This window comes from Artibeus jamaicensis, unplaced genomic scaffold, assembly GCF_021234435.1.
Source record: "Artibeus jamaicensis isolate MK-2021 breed Jamaican fruit bat unplaced genomic scaffold, CSHL_Jam_final scaffold_1019, whole genome shotgun sequence".
Lineage (NCBI taxonomy): Eukaryota > Metazoa > Chordata > Mammalia > Chiroptera > Phyllostomidae > Artibeus > Artibeus jamaicensis.
The window spans coordinates 6711071-6730981 of record NW_026522025.1 but is presented as its reverse complement, the minus strand read 5'-3'; the positions used below and the strand labels follow the sequence as shown (position 1 = coordinate 6730981).

General features: G+C 44.0%; 1 protein-coding gene across 2 annotated transcripts in view; it reads left to right on the top strand.

Moving 5' to 3' along the window:
• Window positions 1-19911, top strand: part of FYB2 (FYN binding protein 2) — a 105472-nt gene that overhangs the window by 55452 nt on the left and 30109 nt on the right. For both annotated transcript variants that reach the window (XM_053655466.1, XM_053655465.1), the window contains exons 5-9: window positions 3777-3877; window positions 10319-10353; window positions 12748-12779; window positions 15866-15968; window positions 18565-18724. In XM_053655466.1, coding sequence (XP_053511441.1) covers window positions 3777-3877; window positions 10319-10353; window positions 12748-12779; window positions 15866-15968; window positions 18565-18724 — 431 coding nt within the window. The remainder of the gene's footprint in view (window positions 1-3776; window positions 3878-10318; window positions 10354-12747; window positions 12780-15865; window positions 15969-18564; window positions 18725-19911) is intronic.

Sequence of the window (19911 nt, the reverse complement as noted above, 5' to 3'; positions counted from 1 at the left end):
GACTATGTGAAGAGGGAAAATATTTCATTCAATAGCTACAATATACCTTTAAAGTAGATTTTATTATTATTGTTTTGCAGAGTAGGAAACAGGGTTAAGGGATGTATCGACTACTTTATCATTAGAAGGTAGAAGAGCTAGGATTCAAGTTCAAATGTGTCTAACCCCAAGCTCCAAGTCTGTAATTCCCCACTCCCTCTCATTAATGTCTACAGTACTGGAGATAGACTGTACGCTTAATAAATGTGGAAAGAAAGAAATTGAAGCATAGACATATTTAATTCATAGAGTTATTTCTTCCCTGCTATTCAAGTACTTTATATCAACCCACACTGCATTAACTCAAGGCAGATCTCAAATCTGGTTTTAATGGACCAAGAAAAAGATAAAAGACATCCACCAGTAGCAAAAAGGGAGGTTTAAATGTATCTACAATATCTTTTTCCCTCTTAACATTAATCCTGAGTCTTTCTTTCTGTAAAGAAAATTGATCTGAAGATGCCTTTTTTTAACGTTTGAGTGAAATTCTTTTTCATCAGCTGAAGTCAGGTATTTATTCATTTTTGACAACAGTAGTACGAGAAGTTGATTTGACATCTTTCAATTTTTCCACAAACCATTTCTTATTAATAAAGTTAATACACCATAGACCCGCTAAGATCGTTAGGCCCTGAAGCATGAGATACATGGGATAGTCTGTAGTTTAAGAAAGTTTCTTCTGATTACTTCCTGCAGGGGTAAGGGAACGAAATAGTGAGGGGAAAAATTGTTGGTGCACTACAGTTTGTTACTTTTTCTTTCCTGCATAATTAACTATTCATACATATTTAAAATATTACAGATCCATGAAAAAAGATACCTGAAAAAATCCAAAATGGCCAAACAAAGGAGGGAAAACAATTGGGTGAAACATGTTTAGGTTACAACAATAAATGGGGTAAAAAAAAGAAAAGAGAAAACTCTAACCTTTTCATTGTCGAACAACTATTGGATAAACCTATAAATGGAAAAAGCAGGAAGAATACCAAAATGCTAAGACCTTACTTGTGTTGAGGTGGGAGAATTATGGCCATTTTTCTCCTCTTGACTGTCCACCTCAGGTGTGACACAGCTCCTTTGCATTTGCCGTGGGAGCAGCTGGAGTCCCTTCCGTGTCACTCTCCCTTCCCAGAGGCCGCTCCAGCTGTGAAGGCAGGAGTGTGGCCGTTTAGTGTGTTTCTGCTACTTCAGTTGAAGTAGAAGAAACTCACGCATCTGTTGAAGATGTAGTTTACATTTTTCTAGATATGGCATCTTATTTTATCCTTGATTAAACTATATATGCAACTTGATTTTTTTCCAGAGCTGTGTTTTCATATCGTCTGTTAATGCATGTGAAGTCTAGTTTAGTCATTGTATTTACACATTGCCTGTAGTTCTTTACTAAGCACGCCAGTTTTCTCATGTATTCCCCTACCAAAGAACATTAAGATTGTTTCAAATTTTCGCCCTTCCAAATGCTGTTGCAGTAATTATCTTATGTATTTACAGGTGAATATGAGCAAGTTTCTCTAGTTGTTTTTACCTAGAAGTGCTAAACGAGTAATTAAACAACTTTAGCTTTACTAAATATTGAAAAATTATCCTCCAAAATATTTGTGCCAGTTCTTACTCTCCAACCAGTGTGAAGAGTTCCTGTTTTCCATTTTCATGCTAAGTGAGATGTTTTTTCCAGCTAAGATTGTTACTAAACTGGGGTGTGAAACTAATTCTCATTGTCTTGATTTTTATTTCCCTGTTTACTGTGAGGTTGTTGGCTTCCATGATGTCCACCATGTGCTTTGGCCCAATTGTATATGGGTTTATTTGTCTTTCTATTGCAGGAATTTCCAGTACAGTTTCTATATGAACTCTTTGTTCCACTTTGCTATTGTTAAATTTGTTAGAGGTTAATCTAGTTAAGAAAATTTATCTAGCTGGAATGCTTTCTTGTATCTATTAAAATAATCTGGATAGGTTTTTTCTTTTCACTTGCGTTGTTCCAATATGATTAATTGCAGTAACAGAAATTCTGATTGTTGAGTCATCCTTTAAGTATTGGGAAATTTTTAGTTGTTTTAGTTACTTTTATTACTGATTCATTTTTCCATTATTTTATTCATGCTGAAATGTCTTAAGTGAGACTGGGCTGTATTTTTATTTCATTAATTGGTCATTTTGTGGTTTTCGTAACAAAATTATACTACCATTTTAAAATGAGTAGTGCAGCTTCCCTCTTTCTATTCTCTGCTACTGGTCACGAAACCTGGCTGGTAACACTATTATTAGGTGGAGGGAGAAGGGACAGGGGGTGAAGTGTGGAGGTGGGTGGGGAAACGGTGGGAGTGTGTACCATTGATTCAAGCCCTTGGGCGGTTTATTGGCCTATCCATCTTTCTCTTTCTTCTTCAGTCTCTGTGGTAATTTTATGTTCCTCTCTAAATTTGTTGATTTTCTCTAGATTTTCAAATGTATTTGCAGGGAACTGATCATAACATTTCCAGTTTTGTGCTCTTTCTGACCTCTAATTGGTGTGTGTGTGTGTGTGTGTGTGTGTGTGTGTGTGTGTAATCTCCCTCTAGCCTCCTTAATATTAACTCTTCCTTTAATCCTTTCCATCTTTTAATCTCTCTGTTCTGCCCTCTGGGTAACTTCCTCGGATCCAACTAACTGACCAGCTCTCTCTTCTGTGGCATCCAGTCTACTTTTCAACCTGTACATGAGCTTTTTTATTTCAAGAACTATATTTATGATTTCTATGACCCCTTCTCCAAGTCTTCCAATATGCACTTTCTCTTTTTATACACTTTAATGCCTTCTATCTCTCACTTTATTTCTTTGAACACATAAAATGTGCTAATATTAAAGTCGCTTTCATGTCATTCTGCTATTTAATTCTCCCATAAGTTACATCTTCTGACTCTCCAGTGGCTTACTTCCTCACGGGGCATGCACTTTGACTGGAAGCTTGTTTTGAGTGGAAATCATTTCTTTTAGAAACCATGGGTGTCATGGGTTGTGCGATCATGTTTACCAAATGACCTCACATCTGCTTTACTAGAGGTGGGGGCTGGACTTCGAGTAGCCTGTTGGCTTTGCATCTCTGACACACACAGATAGTGGGTGTTTAGAATCCATACCTGTGCTTTGGTGGTGGGTGTTCAAGGTTCGGAATTCTCATGGCAACTCTTACTTAGCTCTGTGGACACAGGCAGATAGCAGTCTTACACACTTAGTCCTGGGAGAGTGCACAGATATTTTTTAGAATTTGTTTTACAGGTGAGATGACATTTTGTGACTCTGGACTTCATGCTGATGGCTCAGTTTCAGCTTCCCACTCAGATGAGGCCTGTGGCTCAGACCTCTGACCCAGACATTGAATCCCCAGCAGAACAAACCTAAGACCTTTATCTGGTTCCAATTTTCCTAAGTCTCCCCCCAACCCTGCCCCACCCAGTTCTCATTTACATCTTTAATTGTGAGATTCCTCTCAATGTCACCTGAGGAGTTGACAGGTTACCTTATTGATTTGCAGATGAGCTATGCATTCTTTGTGTACTTCTTTGCATTGTTATATTTCATCCAGAATTTCTATGTATTTAGAGCAGAGCTGGCATGACTTTCACATCTGCTGAGGTTACCATATTGGCCAGACATACCTATATTACCTCTCTAATAGGAAAAAATACAAAGAGTTTTACAATATGTTTTATGAAACATTTTAGTTTAACTAACCTTTTTCCCTCTATGCTTCTCAGTGCCGAATTGGAAGAACCGCATAATTATGAGACAACAATTTCATATCTGAGACACTCTGGCAATTCTATTAACCTGTGCACCGCAGAAGAAATTGCTGATCGTAAGTCTACTAAGCCAATTAATAATGTAACGTCATATGGAATGAAAAAGTGTCAGAAATGGTATTTTCCTTCAGCTCACTATAAGTTTAACATTCACACCCATGCTGCTTTACCATCTAATTTCCTCTTTTGCTTTTTGTCTAGTCTCCCCAAAATATAAATACATCTCATTGGGCATCAGTGCTGCCTTCTCTCTACCTACATCTAATCTCTCCACCAATCCACTGAGATGCTTGCCTTTGGTCACTATGTGGGAGGGAAAATGAAGATATGGCGATTCATTTTCCTTCCTTGTCTTATGGTGTCCTTTTTGAGCTCCCTGGTAAATATATGTGTGCAGAGGGAGATAATAGACCGTGTGAATTAGGGTCCTGTGTTTAACCTGAATAGGAGCACAGGATTCATTGAATGGATCTGACCTACTAGTTCAGGGCTAAGTCTTTCTGCCCCTGGTATCTCCAGAAAAGCTCAGACTTTTCTTCAAAAAAAAGAGACCCTGTCAGGTAAGAAGATGAAGAAGCAGAGACTTACAGCATTTTTACAAGTTTCTCTTTGTTCTGCCTATAGGATCAGCTGATTCTCTACAAAAGGTATAGATGTTTGTGCCAGAATAAACACTACTGTTTACTGAGCTCACACTGTGGGCCAAGGTTGTGTTAAGTCCTCTGTGTATACCCCTGCTGATAGAGCGATTTTCACGCCCTTTTAGAGTCAGGAGACTCAGGGTCAGAAATTGAGTTACACACAGTCACATAAGAGGTATGTGGCAGAGACATAATGTGAAATGGGCTCAGCCTGCCTCTGAGAGCCACACTGTTTCTGCCATTTTATGCTGCCTTTTTTTCAAGGAGGTTTAGCTTCCCTCAGGAGGGTTAGAAAGAGATCCTCTGGTCCGACCTCCTTATGGTATAGACAAGAAGCCCAAGGTTCTGGGAGAGGAAGCCATTTGCCTACAGAATACATACTTAGGGGAATACACTCTTACGAAGCTTGTGGGGTAAGTGACAGGACCCACTGAACTTTCCCCCAGGAAATAAAGGCTTGAAGAACTACTGGGAAAATAACTCACTTTCTCCTACATGGGCAATGTCTAGGTTTTCCCACATGGCTTGTAAAATGCTAGCCATGAGAAGAGCAACTCTGCCCCCACTACCCCTAAAGACAATGATGGCCCATACCTGGCTTGTCTGGGATGCTGAATGACGGCATGGCTTCTCAAATTCTCACATTCCCATGAATTACCTGGGGATTGTGTGAAAATGTAGATTCTGACTCAGCAGTTCTGGGTCAGGCCTGAGAGCCTTCATTTCTAACAAGTTCCCTGGGGATGCTAATGCTGGTCCACAAACCACACTTTGAATAGAAGGGCTATGGGCCCCATTCGAGCTACATACCAGCTGCATGCCTTTCTACAAGGCTTAGGGCTCCCAGGGCCAAGGAGGCGCTCCAGTTAAGGCCTGCAACTTCTCCCTCTGGACTACATGAGACCCGGAGAATCACCCACTCCCAGGTGGCTCCTGAGATCCTACTCAGGTCTGTTGCCTTAGTCCTTTTCCCTCAGATCAGATGGGCTACAGGGTGAGCTCTTCATGGCTGGAGGGATGGGGTTTGCACATAGAGAGAGGGCTCCTCGTGGTGTAGGGTAAAGCTGAAGACTGGAAACAGGAAGTTGGTCTCGAGACCTACGTTTGTTCTCTCCAGGCCGCAAACGGTCCAGGTGGGCCGGCCAGGAGCATCATTCAAGAAACCCAAAGAAAGAACCACTAACCCAAGACTCTTCTCAGCCTTACTGATTCTTTGTGTACTTCCTTCATGGGTGGTGCTGCTAAGGAGGCAAGTGTCTCGAACTGAAAGAAGAGAGGGCCCAGAAAATAAGCCAGCAACACCACTCACTGAGAAGCATAGGGCAATTGATACCAAAGAAGTAGGGAGGGAAAGGGTGAGGGTAGAGAGGGTATCCCCTGCCAGAGAGGGCGCCCTTGTGGGACATAGTTATAGACCTGCCAGGGTTGAAGATACTGAGGAACTAAAGTCTGGGATCAAAATGATTCTGTTATATGTCCCCACTCCTTTCCCAGCCTCTCTCTAAAGTGACAAGCTGCAGTTACCCTACAGAAAAAAGAAAGGGTTACTCCCTCTCGTACCTATTCACTTAACTCTCCTCTTTGCACCACTTACTGGTTGCGTAACATCTGAACCTCAGTTTCTTCCCATAGAAAATGGGCATAATACATCCTTTGCAGAGTTGTCCCAAGAGTTCGATAAAATAAGGCATCTAAACTGAAGTGGAATTCTGCTTTGGGGAAGGTCAAGCAGATACATTATACTTTTCCCCCATCCTGCTGCTAAATGCAACTAAAACCCTGGATATTTACAAAACAAGTCTAAGAAAATTACAAGACTCTGAAAAAGCAGAAAGAAGAAGGTGAAGCAGCCAGGACCTCAGGACTTATGGAAGGGCAGGTGGTGAGTTCCCTGGTTTTCTTCCTGCCTCATGTGTCCCAGTCTTGGAGCTGAAGAAGCCGGCAACCTGGAAGCATCAATGGGCAGAAACAAAAACAGCTCCAACCAAAGCCTCCGCTTTCTAGCTGAAAGGGACGCCTAAAAAGACAGAAAGCCTCTAGAACATAACCACTGTGCTCCAGCCGAACACCACGGAAAACACTGTGGCCCCCACAGAAATGCTGAGTGCAGGCCAAGATACCATTCTACTCGGGCAGCAACCATGCACACCTGTCCCTCTTGCAGAAGTGGTTTCAGAGGAGACCACGTGGGGAATGTGAACTCCAACGCCCCACTCATCAGTGACAAGGTGCCTCTTCCTCTCCCTGTTGGGATGGTATCAGCCGAGACCTAGCAAAGACTAAGGACTTTCACCACCACCCAGGAGGGTATGAAGGAGGACACGTGGGGAGCAGTAACAAGATACTCTGACTCCTCTCAGCCGGGGTGTTAGCAGCAGAAGCAAATGGGGAGCTAGAGCTTCCACCCTGCCCAGCAGGGATGCAGCACCCTTTTCTCACCTGGGTATCAAGGAGGCCAAAACGTGGGGAACCTAGATTTCTGTCTCCACCTGGCAGAAGAAAGGCAGTCCTGCCAACTCATGCTGCCAGGAAAAGCCAGCTTAAACAGAATGTTTAAATAACATCCAGAGTCTCATAACTTAATACTCAGAATGTCCAGGTTTCAGTAGAAAGTTGCTCATCATTCCGAGACCCAGGGAAGTCTCGACGTGAATGTAAAGACGTGATCACTGGATGCCCACACTGTGACGACTGATGTGCTAGAACCTCCTGACTAAGACTTTAAGGCAGCTGTGATAACAATGTTTCACTGAGTGATTATGAACATAATGGAAACAAATTTTAAAAGTCTTACTGAAGAAATAGAATGTATATGAAGAGAAATTACGAAGACCCATGGACAAGGACCATGCAGGGGGAATTGAACTGGAGAGGGGCGGACAGGGGACAGTAATGGGGGGAAATGGGGCAACTATTTCCCCAATAAAAGAAAGAAAACCCAAATGAACATTTTAGAACTGAAGACTGTAACAAGAAACATAAAAAGCTCATGGATAGGCTCCACTTCAGAATAAAGGGAGCAGATGAATCAATGAACTTGCATGAAACAACAGAAATGACGCAGCCTAAACAATAAGAAGGACATAGACTGAAAAATAAAATGAACACAGCTTCAAGCTGTCTGTGGGACGATAGCAAAAGTCTTAAACTGGTGTCCTGGGAAGAAAGGAGAGCGGGGATCCCAATGAAAAACCACCTGCAGAAATGGTTACTGAAAACGGCCCAAACACGGCACCTAGAAATCAATAACCAAAGATAACAGGAACTCTCCGAACACATAGAAACAAAACAACACGTCTCTAAACAGTCCATGGGTTAAAGAGTAATCTCAGGGGAAATCGAAACACGTATCTGAACTGAATGAAGATGAAAATACTGCATATGCAAATTGGGGGGACACAGCTCGTGCAATGCCGAGAGGGAAGTTTGGAGACCCGCTGCTCACAGAAAAGAGAAGCCTCAGATCGGAGGTCCTACCTTAAGAACAGAGAAGAAGAAGAGCAAAATAAATCCAAAGCATGTAAAAGAAAAGAAATAAAGAACAGAAATAAGTGATTTTGAAAAAAGTAAAACAATAAAGAAAAATCAGTGAAACCAAAAGCTTGTTCTTTGAAAAGATCAAAAAAAAAAATTATCAGACCTCTAGCAAGACTTACAAAGGAGCAAAGGAGGAAGACCCAAGTTAACACCCTCCAGGATGAAACAGGTGTGATTTCAGACCCTGCTGCCATCAAAAGGGTAAGGGAATATTCCGACACATATAAATTTGACAACTTAGAAAAATGCAACAATTCCTTACAAAATGCACGTTACCACAATTCGGTATAAATCAATTGTTTTTGTAACATGAGTAATAATCATCTCACATCCTGGTGTAAATGGGGTAAAGAAACTTTTCCAAGGTCACACAGGGAGTCAGTACACAGAGAAAGACCCAAGGGCCTGCAAGACATGACCATGTCCAGCAGGTGGAGGGGACCTGAGGCCCACCTTGCGGCATTTCCTCTCGGCTGGGGGCAAAGCTGTTCGGTGGGGAGAGTTACCTGACTCTGCGTGAAAAGCAAGCCTGGTCTGAGTCCTCTCATTGTAATTCCTAGTCCCTTCCTCACCATCGGGGGTCCTCCGTACTTTATTTTCCTGACTTGAGAGTAAGTTTGGATCACAAAACATCATTGAATAACCTCCATTTTGTTAAAAAAACTTAAATTATGAATGTATTGTTAACTTTGTGTATCGTCCTTGTTTTCTGACCTTGCCAAGCCTCGGTTGCTCTGTTTCTGAGACAGAATAGCAACAACTCCCCATCCAGTGGCAAAGAGAAGCAAACACACCATGATTTGTTAATTTTTTTAATGAACTGGAGGAAGGAAGGAAGAGATTATCACTTTCTTTAATTGGAAAAATGTCTATACTTTGAATGAGGTCATCTGCATCATAAGCAGCATTTTTAAATGTATTAATAGCTAAACAAAGTTTTTTAAAAAATATTTTATGTGTCTATTTCTTTATTAGCAAGAGGGTAAGGGAGCAAGGAAAAGGGAGAGAAACATCGATGTGCAAGAGAGACATTGATTGGCCGCCTCTCGCACACGTCCTGACTGGCACCTGGCCGTGTGCCCTGACCAGGAACCGAACTGGCAACCCCTTAGTTCACAGGCCACTGCTCAACCCACTAAGTAGACCAGCCAGGGCATAAACAAAGTTTTTAAAACAAGTAATACCAGAACATTTTAATTCAAAACACATGAAAGTAATATGTACAATTACCCAAGTTGGCATACATATGGTGAATCATCCACACAGAATTTCAGGTCTGTTTGTGAACAACCACATGTAGGTGGTCCCTGAAGAAAACCTAGGGCTTCCTTTAATAATTGATTGGGTGTTTAGAATAATAACGGCTTGGAATGCAACATGTTGGTCAGTTTTCTAAGTGAAAGCTTCAGGACTCCAGCAAAAGGAGAGGAAAGAGAAGTGTGAGGGCAGGGAGTCCTACTTATTATGCCTGCATACTTATGAACAGCAGGAGAAAACTTTTATTGATCATTTTTAGGCAAGGAAAAATCAAATTAGCAATTTTATCAAAAACACATCACTCTCTATACAATGGTGATCTGCTCAGTATGTTCCATTTCTTACATCACCTGCTTTAATCTCATCATCTCTGTTAAGGCAGCTACCAACTGACCCCATTTCACAGATGAGCAAGCTGAGGTTCAAAGAAAGGAAGTAATCTGTCTACAATCCCACAGGAAGTGTCAGGACTGGGATTTGAACCCAAACTCTTGCCATTGCTTGTGTTTATTAGATTGGCTTCATGTCATTGAATAAGATCCACAGAACTGTTGAAATATAATCAACAGGTATTCAAGCCCAAGTTGGTGGTCGGTCTCCTCTCGCCAAGCTGTACTGAGAAACCAAACATTTGTGGAAGAGAGCACTCTGGGGCCTGCAGTGGGGTTCGTTCTGTTGAAGTGGGATTCGGACTCCCTCTGACCGGCTTTCCTTTCCTTTCCCCTTCGAGTTTGCTTTCCAAGGTGCTCCCAGTAAATTTCAGTTCTTTCTCTTAATCATGGCGAAGGAATGTATTTGCCAAAACAGGAAACTCAAAATTGTTTTGAATGTTTCCACTGACTGTACGTTCCATCAGGGAAATCCCCATGGAAACTAAATCTGCCATCAGTGACCTGAGAATCTCCCAAACCACCGAGACAAAGCCTCACCCAAACCGTTGTTATGAAGGTTAAGAAAACTGAGCTCTGCCGTCCTTCACAGTTGATTTGAGACTGGGTACTGGTGAGAAACTGGTATTATAAGACACTGCCTTGAAATAATTGTTTTTCATGTTTATTTTAGCAACTTATGAAGTTGGGATTGAAGAACTCCAAAAGGTATTGTTCCTCTGTTCTTAACACATTTCTAACTAAAACAAGGGTGCAGAGTTGATTCTAATGTAGTGTCTTATGAAGGAGAAAAGGTCATTGTTTTCAGTTTTCCTCTGATTTCTGAGGCTTTTCCAGACTCCGGCTGACGAGCTCTGAGGCCCAAGCCCTGCAGTGTCAGGGGCAGCGGGTGTGTGATGCAATGGTGGGAAGAGGGGGTCCTCGTTCTCCCCCACCCCTTGTCTGTGGCAGCCAGCGGCAGCCGGCCCTCGCTGTCTCTGCAGAGAGCAGGGTTCTCTGGCCCAGGACAAATTTGTACGCCCCGTGCTCTCAGAGAGTGACCGACCATACGCTTGGAGGCCCATTTTCTGGGCTCCTGGTGGGCACTCAGCCCCTCGTGTTCCAGTCACTAAGAAAGGGCGGCAACGGCATCCACAAGGGGGTGCTGGGTGACCCCTTGGAGGCAATGCGGCAAATTGATTAGGGCCCAACCAGAAATCACTGGCCTCAATCCCAGCTACTGGCCTGTGTAAGCTTGAACCTCCATTCCCATACCAATCAACTAGAGATAACAGAAATACCCACATCTGGGCTCATTGTGAGAAGGAATGTAAGGTGAATTCAGGTAAGCAGTTTCATAGGAAGTGCCTGGCGTCTGCTCCATGCATTTTGCTTTTCTGAGCTTCCTCTGTAGCTTCTGTAAAACGGTGTCTTCTCCCTGAGGGCAGGAAGCGTGTGCCTTGTGGTTACTGTATATCGGTAGTAGTGGATGCTCAGCACAGCGAGGGACCAACACTAGTTTCACTGAGTTGCTGGGAGAACTAAGACAGAGGAGGTAGGCACCTAGTACTGCACCTGGCACACAGTAGGCACTTACCTAATACTGAGACTGGGTCAGTTAAGGTTCTGCTCTTTTCTCATTGAGTACCTTTAGTTTAGATCTTTTAACTTCCTGCTCCAGTTTTCTTATGCTTACTGGAAAGGATTGCTCACTGTAGCCAGAAAACTATAAATGGTTATTATTCCTGTTAATGAACACAGAAGCATTCCATTAAAATGCTTCACTTACCTAGCAACATCAGCAAGTAATGAACTTTTTTGTAAAGTGAACTCTCCAAAGGACCAAATTTTATCCCATGCAAAATGAAAAAAGCTTGAAAGTATTTTTAATTTTAATTACATTTTTAGCCTTCAGCTGTGTACTATGTTCATCTCCGCATTTGGACTCTCTGTGGCTGGAAACCGTGGCTGCCCTTTCTTAGTGACTGGAGCACAAGGGGCTGAGTGGCCGCAGTCCCTGCTCTTCTTTGTGAGACGCCATTGGGCCCTGTGAGCGCTCAGCGCTGGCCGCCTTCACTCCAAACCGCCTGGAGCCTGTTTACTGTAATTGTTTCCTGACAATCGTCACTCCTTCCCACTCTCAGTATCTTCGAGTCTAACACCGGGTCTCTCGCGTGGTCAGGCCCGCGTGGACCAGGTCCCTGCTGCGTGCCAGGCGCGTGGGCACACACGGTAGCACTGCTTCCACTTCACAGGTGAGGCCTCGAGGCCCAGGGGGTCAGTAACCTGTTAGGAACGCAGCAGAGATCCAGACCGGGGCTGGATCTACCGGTGCTGCCGTCCGGGTTGCTCGAATTACACGGAAAATAAAACCCAGCGGTTCCCGAGTGGAGGCTCGGGGGGCTCCCCTAACCGGAGAGCAGCGGACTGCGGGACCTGGACGGCGCGGCAGCGTCCTGGGCGCCGCGGTTCTCTCTGTTTCCTTCAGGGTTCTTCCCTAACGCCGAACGGCATCAACTCGGTGGTGACTAAATCCCTGAAGGGCCATGTCGTCATCACTGCGACGTAATTTAGTGGAGCCAAACCTAGATCTCGCGAGACCTGATTTTTGATCCGCTGAAATACAGGAGTGGGCAAAAGTAGGTTCACAGTTGCCCTGTGATATTCTTTTGAGTTAATAAAGCCATTGCAATAATCATAACCTGTATGCCTTTTTTATCCATATGAACAGCGATAAACCTGTGTTTGCCCACCCCTGTATTGCTCAAATATCACAAATTCATACTATCTCATAGACCTTTAACCGTTCTCTATTCTACAGATGCATTCCTAGAAAGGTAGGCAGAAAACAGTTTGTTTTTCTAAGTGAAATCATACATCCCCTCTGGCATACACCATAACCTCAGAAATGCTTGTTTTCTTTTCGGATCGACCAGCAGCCCCCCTGGCAATAATCGGTTTTTTTTTCTGCTGTCAGTGTCTACATTTGCTTATACTGAGATCACACCCACCCCACCTGTTCATCTGGTCTCTAATGATCTATTGATTGATTGAGATTGATCTATTGAGACCAGATTGATTAGGGTAGACTAATGAAAATGACCATTTTCCTTTTTCTTTCAGCCTTGGAAGAGTTTTCTCCACCACGAACTTAGGTGAGTTTTTATCTTCAAAGGAAAGGATTAACCCAGGCACTGCCTCTCTGATGACTGCCTTGGTGTTCCTGGACGAGCCCACTCTGATTCCAGTGCCTGACCTGGGTCAGCACCCCGTGCCATGCAGGGTGCCTGGTACAGAGAAGGCGCCCCCACTGCTCTCACTCAGCACATCCTGAGTCCCCAGCATGTGAGAGTCACTGGGACTGTAGCAGTGACAGAAGTCTAGCCCCCACCCTCAGGGACTCCTGGATTGGAGGATATGTCACACAATCTGACAGTCATGTGACAATCATGGGAATCCCCAAGAACTTAAAATTTCCAAAATGCGCCATGCTATTTCAAGTCTCTTTGCCTTTGCTCATTTAATAAACTCACCCCAACGTAATGATCTGGCAAACTCCTACTGATCATCAAATGCCTCCTTCTATAAGAAGCTTTCCTTGATTTCCCCTTCTAAGGGAGTGGTAACCAGTTCCTTCACTGTGGTACCACTGTGAGGTACACATGTGTTTGCATTAGTGTCACAGTGCATTTGTGTGTTAACACGCCAGTTCATTCTCACTCCTCTCCCCACTCTCTTGTCTGCGAGCTCCAGTAGGCAGGGCCCATGTTTCCTTGTTTTGGTATTCCTGGCACCTCTCATGCCTCCTGGCCCAGAGCAGGGTGTTGGCACATAGCAGTGGTCATACCTGCCTCTTCAGAGTCACTTTGCCTCTGGAGTTATTTTTAATGCATTAAAATAAACATAGTTGGTGAGCTCTGGAGGAGCAAGAATCAAAATTTCCTGGCTGAGATCAGAAACACAGGCGCTGGATTATGGGCACCTGCTTCAGCTCCCTTTGCCCCTCTCCTTCAGTTCCTGCCGGGGCCCCATGATGAACCCTTTAGCACCTCGCACAGTGTGGACATATGATGGGCACATGTCAAATAAGTAATTACTCAGTTCAGCATGTATTGAGCTCATACTTTGTTCAGACACTGCAAGCTTTTGAGGTACAAAAATGAGTAGAATATATTTTCTAGCCTTGGTTCAAGATGGGAGGACTGAAGGCTGGAGTGCTTAGTTGGGGGGGGGATCACTTGGAGGGCATAGTGACCATGTAAGTGGGAAATTACAATATAATACAGTCACTGCCGTGGAAGTTGTAAAGACAGAGGAGGGGCTTCCAGCATGCTTCCTCCACGAGTGGGAGCCGAGCTGAATCTTGAAAGACACGTAGGAATTGGTCGGGTGAACATGTTGGCATGCAGGTCCCAGGCACCGGAGAAGTATGAGGCACCAAGTGTTGACCAGTGAGGCCGGGACAGGCCCCCACGAATGGTTTGAGAGTGCAGAGCATAACGTGCCACAGGAAGGAAGCTGGGGAAGCGTGCGGGCTGGACGCGGGAGGGGCCAGTGCTCCCTGATGCACCATTTAGACCAGCCCTTTCCAGCCGAAATCTACGCAAGCCATGTGTCATTTAAATTGGTTCTGCTAGCCATATTTTAAAAGATAAAAAGAAACAGTTGAAATTAATTTTCATAATGTGTTTTATTAATATTTATTCTGTCTAACCAGCATATTATTTCAACATGTAATCATTATTAAAATTGTTACCGAGGTATTTATATTCTTCTTTTGCATAGCAGGTCTTCAAAATCCCAATGTATTCTCATTTTACCCTTACAGCTCAGTTGGGACCAGACACGTTTCATGTGTTCAGTAGCCACGTGTGGACTGTGGCCACAGGGTCGGACAGCACGAATTTAGATTCTGTCCCGTAGGTCAGGGAGAATTACAAAAGAATTTCCAAGCAGAGATAATGTGCCCTCTCCCCCGATAATATTATTCCTATAAGTCACAATGTTAAATTTAACTTGAGTGTTAGTTATGGAGACCCAGCTGTGTAGAAAGAAACTGCTGGACAGGGTCTGGGGATGGGAAGACGCATGACAGAGGACATGTGCCTCAACCAGGCAGGTAAGCGCATTACAGGAAATAGCAATTGCAATGGGAAAGAAAAAAATCGGGTGATTCTAACTCAGCAAATGCTTTGATGAAGGACACCGACAATTATTAAGGGCCCATTACGTGCTATAAACAATGCGAGGCTTTCAACATATTTATCATACTTCATTCTTACAGCAACCCTGGAAATTGGCATTGTGACTGTTCATTTACGGATGAGAACATTTGATTTTTAGAAAGGTTAATCTTAGACTTTTAGAAAGACAAACAGTGTGAATTAGAACCCAGCCCTCACTTCACAGCCTTGTTCATGACAGAAGAACCAGGAATGGCCTGAAGGGTAGAGAAGAGTGCATAGTAATTAGATTAGCAAATGAAGCTCCTTCAGACCCTTCCCGCTGTCTTTCAGCACAGCTGTCGGTGTTTCTCCTTTTTTCGTGCCCACTCCTTTTCATCTGACGGCTCTTCTCTGCCTTCCATGGAGACATGGCTGTAGCGCTATCCAGTTCACACAATGCCAGTAAAAGAACTTCTCACATGGAGTCGATGCTCTCCAGCCTTCTGTTTTTGGTCCTGCTCTCACTACGCTCTCCACCTTGACTCTGTCCTCCACTCCCGCTGTCTGCACACTGGTGTGTGGCCACCATTCACGTCACTGGGGAACACCCTCTGCCGGGCGCTGTGCTATTGCTACCACGGGTTCTGTAGCACCAGTGGGGATACACACACAAATAAGAGAGTGCTGCCTCTTTGCAACTTGATTTTCAGTTAGTTGACAAGGGGTCATGGAGGTTTGGAGACAGATCTCTGGGCAGTCCTTTATAATACAAGGTAGAAGGACAATGTGTTGGGACAGCAGATAAGAAGGTAGGGCTGCTCAGGAGAATCAAGAAAAGATTCTGAGACAAGATGATTTGGACAGGCTGAGAAGGGTGCGGTGTATTTCAGCAATAGAAGATGTGGAAGGTGTGTCTGACCCAGGAAATAGAGACAAAAAGGGGGAGTTGCTCGAAGTAGCACGGTGGCTTTCGGGAATTACCGGAGTCTTGACTAGAGCAAAGATACACTATTGTGGTACACTATTATTTAAATATTCTAAACTTAATTTTTTCCTGGTATTTCTTCTCATTTCAGCCCTGAACGTGAAGATGATGATAAAAAAATAAAGGAAAAAGAGCCAGATGAATTGAAACCTCAAAAAAGAGAAAGGGACCTACCTTCAGGCCACCTTTTTGAGGTATCCGCATTCTAGGGCTCCAGACCAAACGGTACTGCTCAGCTGAGTGACCGGAGCAGTTCGTGGGGTGACTTTGGAGGCTGAGACATGTAGCTCTCCAGAGACAAAGTCAGGAGGTGCGGTGGGTTTTGAAGGCATTTTATCAAGGATATGAATGTGACGATTCACACTGAGCTCCAGCCTTGCACTTTCCAGGCCTTAGAAGCAGGGCAGGGACTAGTGTGAGGTCAGCGAGGCACTCAGTGGACAAAATACAAAGAGACACCCAGGGGCCGACCCTGCCCTTGCACAACCCCAGATGGAGGGTTCTGTGCTCTTAAACTCTGCTTAGAAAACTGACAGCCTCTAAACTCAGTCTTCCCATCTGTAAGATCAGAATAAATAATCTTACCCAACTACCATCCCCATGACTATCCTCAGTCATGATCATAAAATGAAATAATGTGTATGAAAGTGCTTTTTAGGCCAGAAGCTACCATAAAAATGAAATGTATTATTGTTGTCAATTAATTAACTAGTTGGCTGATTAATATTTATTAATAGTAAATACTGTATATTTGTGTGCATCAATATCCAATTGACACTATTCCCTCCAAAGTGGTGTGATTGGAGGCTTAACCAATAGATTCTACCAGGACTACTACCAGTGCTTAAAACATTCTAGATACTTGCATAATAGCTGCCTGTATAGATACCTTATAATATCAAACTGTTCCAGTTTCATTGGCAGAGACTGGAGAAATCAGTGTGGTGGTGGTGGGAGCCCACACTGGTGGGTTGGCCCAGAGGCCAGGCTGGACCAGGTTAGGTGTTTACAGAGTATTCACAAAGCAGCATGATTCAGAGGAGTAAGTCATTAACTATGAAAGACAGGGACCAGAGCCAGGAAAGCAGCATCTTGTGTCAAGGCCAGAGGGGAGAGGGGCAGGGCCATAAATGGGTGATGAGGCCAGAGGTCAGGGAGAGGTTTATCGGAAAGGCAAGAGAGGAGCCTGATTTAGGAATATTGATCAAGCAAGAGCAAGAGCAGGCTGCATTCTTTCTTGGTGTGGGCCACATGACGAGGGCCAGGTGTGGGGTTGGGCTACCACCAAAGGGACATATTCCTACGTTCATAGAGTGGATTTGAGTTTCAGATATTGTAAGATGTTATATGTAATGTGTTAGACAGATGTGGTGGGTGGTGTAGCCGGGCAGTGCTCTTTGAGGTCAAATACAAGCTATAAGTTGGTAGATACGTAACTGAAAGAAGGCGGCCGCCATACCTGTGTGAAACATCGACTTCATCTCTTCCTTGTCACCTTTCCCATTTAAAAGACTCCTTCCTGGCTGTATGACTAAAAAGAATTTCCCTCCTCTTATTCTCCTCTTAGTTTGCTTGGATCCCACTAAGAATGCAGGAAACTCCATGCCTTATGTCTATTGATTACTTTAGCTTTCTCCAAGTGCTTTCAGAGGTATCATCATGTCCCCTTGTAGTCAGAAAGACAGGGTTCCCCTCTCCTGTGCCGTCTGGTAAGTCGAAAACACTTTAATGGCCAGAATTCTCCCATTCTCCTCTGTCTCCAATGTCTCTTCCTGTCATTCTATCCAGATCTTTCTGAAATAAAAATCGGAACAGGATCTTTCCCTCCTGACTGCCTGCAGCATGAGGTGAAGCCCATACTCGGTTTCTTGAATGTAAGGCCCTTTACAACTCAGTCCCAGTCTCATTTCCAGTCCGTCTTCCCCTGCCCTTCGCACTGGCCCTTCAGATCCTCCCTGGTCTGTGGCCTCCATACTGCCTTCACGAGGACACGGACACTTCTTCAGATACCCGGGCCTCCGCGCTCGCTGCTTTATCTGCCAGGTGTTCCTTTACCCCGCAAGCAATGTCTTCCTTCCATTTTAAAACACAGTTTAATAAAACCTGCCTTTGAAGTCTTCCCCAGCCATGTTTCTGAGCCAAGAGATTTGACCTCCTCCCCTGTGTTTCCATCCCAGTGAACAATACTGCTGTAAAAGTCTCGCCCCATTATACCTTAGTTATTTGCGCGTATCGGCTCCTTGTGCATAAACCACCATGTTCACTGCATCTCCCTATCTCTGGAGCTTAGCATGTTGTCTCACTTTTGGTAAGTGTTTAACAAATGATGGAAAGAATTGAGGAGGAAGAGGAAAATGGTAAGTGGAAAGAGGGAACATCAGGCAAAAAGAATAAAGCATCCCTTAGGGCTCAAGAGCACAGGGGTCAAAGATTGAGTCCTGCCTCAACCTTTGAAGCCAGCTGTTTAACCTTTCCAAACTCTTTATTAAGAGGACCAATAAAGATTAAGAGTGATTAAATAGCTAAAGAGCCTGCCTTGTAGTCAGTGCTCCATTATATTCTGATTGCCCGCTGCAGCTGCCTCTGTGCCCAGCTTTCACCGGCCATTCAGAGGTGAGCAAAACATGCAGTATGAGTCCTCAGGAAGCTGAGAGCCTAGTAAGAGAGTGTTAAATAAAATCATAAATAATTGCTGTCTCTGAGGAATGAATAGATAACAGCATGAGTAAGCAAAGAACTAAACAGCTAAGTCAAAGCCCTGTCGCCCTGTCCCTGTTGCGTGAATTTAAGGTGGGTGCCTATGAAAAGACACCAGGCCAAGTCCCAGTGATGAAGGTTCACAGACATATGGAGAGCGTGCTGGCCAGAAAGCAGGATGCTGTGACTGACACCTTCCGGACAAAGGCCTACCCCAAGGACCCGAAGCTGGCCAGGCACTTCCAAAGCCAATGTAAGTTCAACTTTTCCCTGCTTTTCTCTACCACTAAATTATTTTAAAGCTGTGCATTACCAAGATTTCAATTTTTTTAAAGTATTTCTTGAACATCTGTTATGTACCAAGTCACTTGCCCTTGTGAGGCAGCTGAGCAGTAGTGGAGAGAGCACCAGATTTAGAAGCAGAAGACCTGAGTTTGATCTGGATTCTAACGCTTGCTAGCCATGTGGTAACTTCATATTCCTGTAGCTCAATTTCTTTACTTATAAAAAGACTAAATTGGAAGGTATGTCACACAATAGGTACTCAGCAAATATTTAGTCCCTTTTTAACCGACCAGCTCCTGTTGGGTATTTTGTGTAGGTCCAAGAATTGTTACCCTGACGATATAATAGTATGATATTGTTATTTGACTTTATTTAGGTTGCATTTTACCTTGATTGCAAGTAATAGTGAGTAATAGTCAAATCATACTGTCTTGAGGAAAAGAAAAAAAAAGGAGCCTCAGCTAGCAGAAAGTCTGGGTGGGTCCAGGGACACAAACAATATTATAAGGACTCGATATTACTTTTGTACTCCTGGCTTGCTTCGCTCTGGGTCAGCTCCATTTTTATACACATTCCACCCTTGTGGAGGCAAGATGGCATTACACAATGACAGACTTAGACCCTATCCTCTCAGGAACCCCAGAGGAAAACAACAAACTGTTATACTCTCAACAGTCACAAGGAAAGGCCCAGATCTGAGTCTCGCTGGCTCTGCTTGGATCACGTGCCATCCCTGAACCAGTCATTCCAAGAGGGGGATGTGATGCTCTGGTTAACCCAGCCTGGGTCATAAACTCACTCCTAGAGCTGGGAGTAGAGTCGGTTCTGGAAAAACTACATAATCCCAGATTGAAAGATTTCCCAAGGTAAATAAGAGGGCTGTTATCAGAAAAGGTGGGGGGGGAGAAGACACAGGACATACGAAGAAAACAGATGTCCACTTCAGCTCAGTAAGCCACAGCCAACCACTGACATTTCATAAAGTGCCATAACCCAGTTATAGAAGGACAAATGTATAGCGATCATAAGATGGACTCCAGGCGCCTGAGGCTAGCCACACACCCTCTTCCCTGCACACTCTCTGCTCTGTTCTCAGCTCACTGACTATGGCATGTGCTTAAGAGCTCTTGTAATTTTGCTTGATCTCTTTCCTCT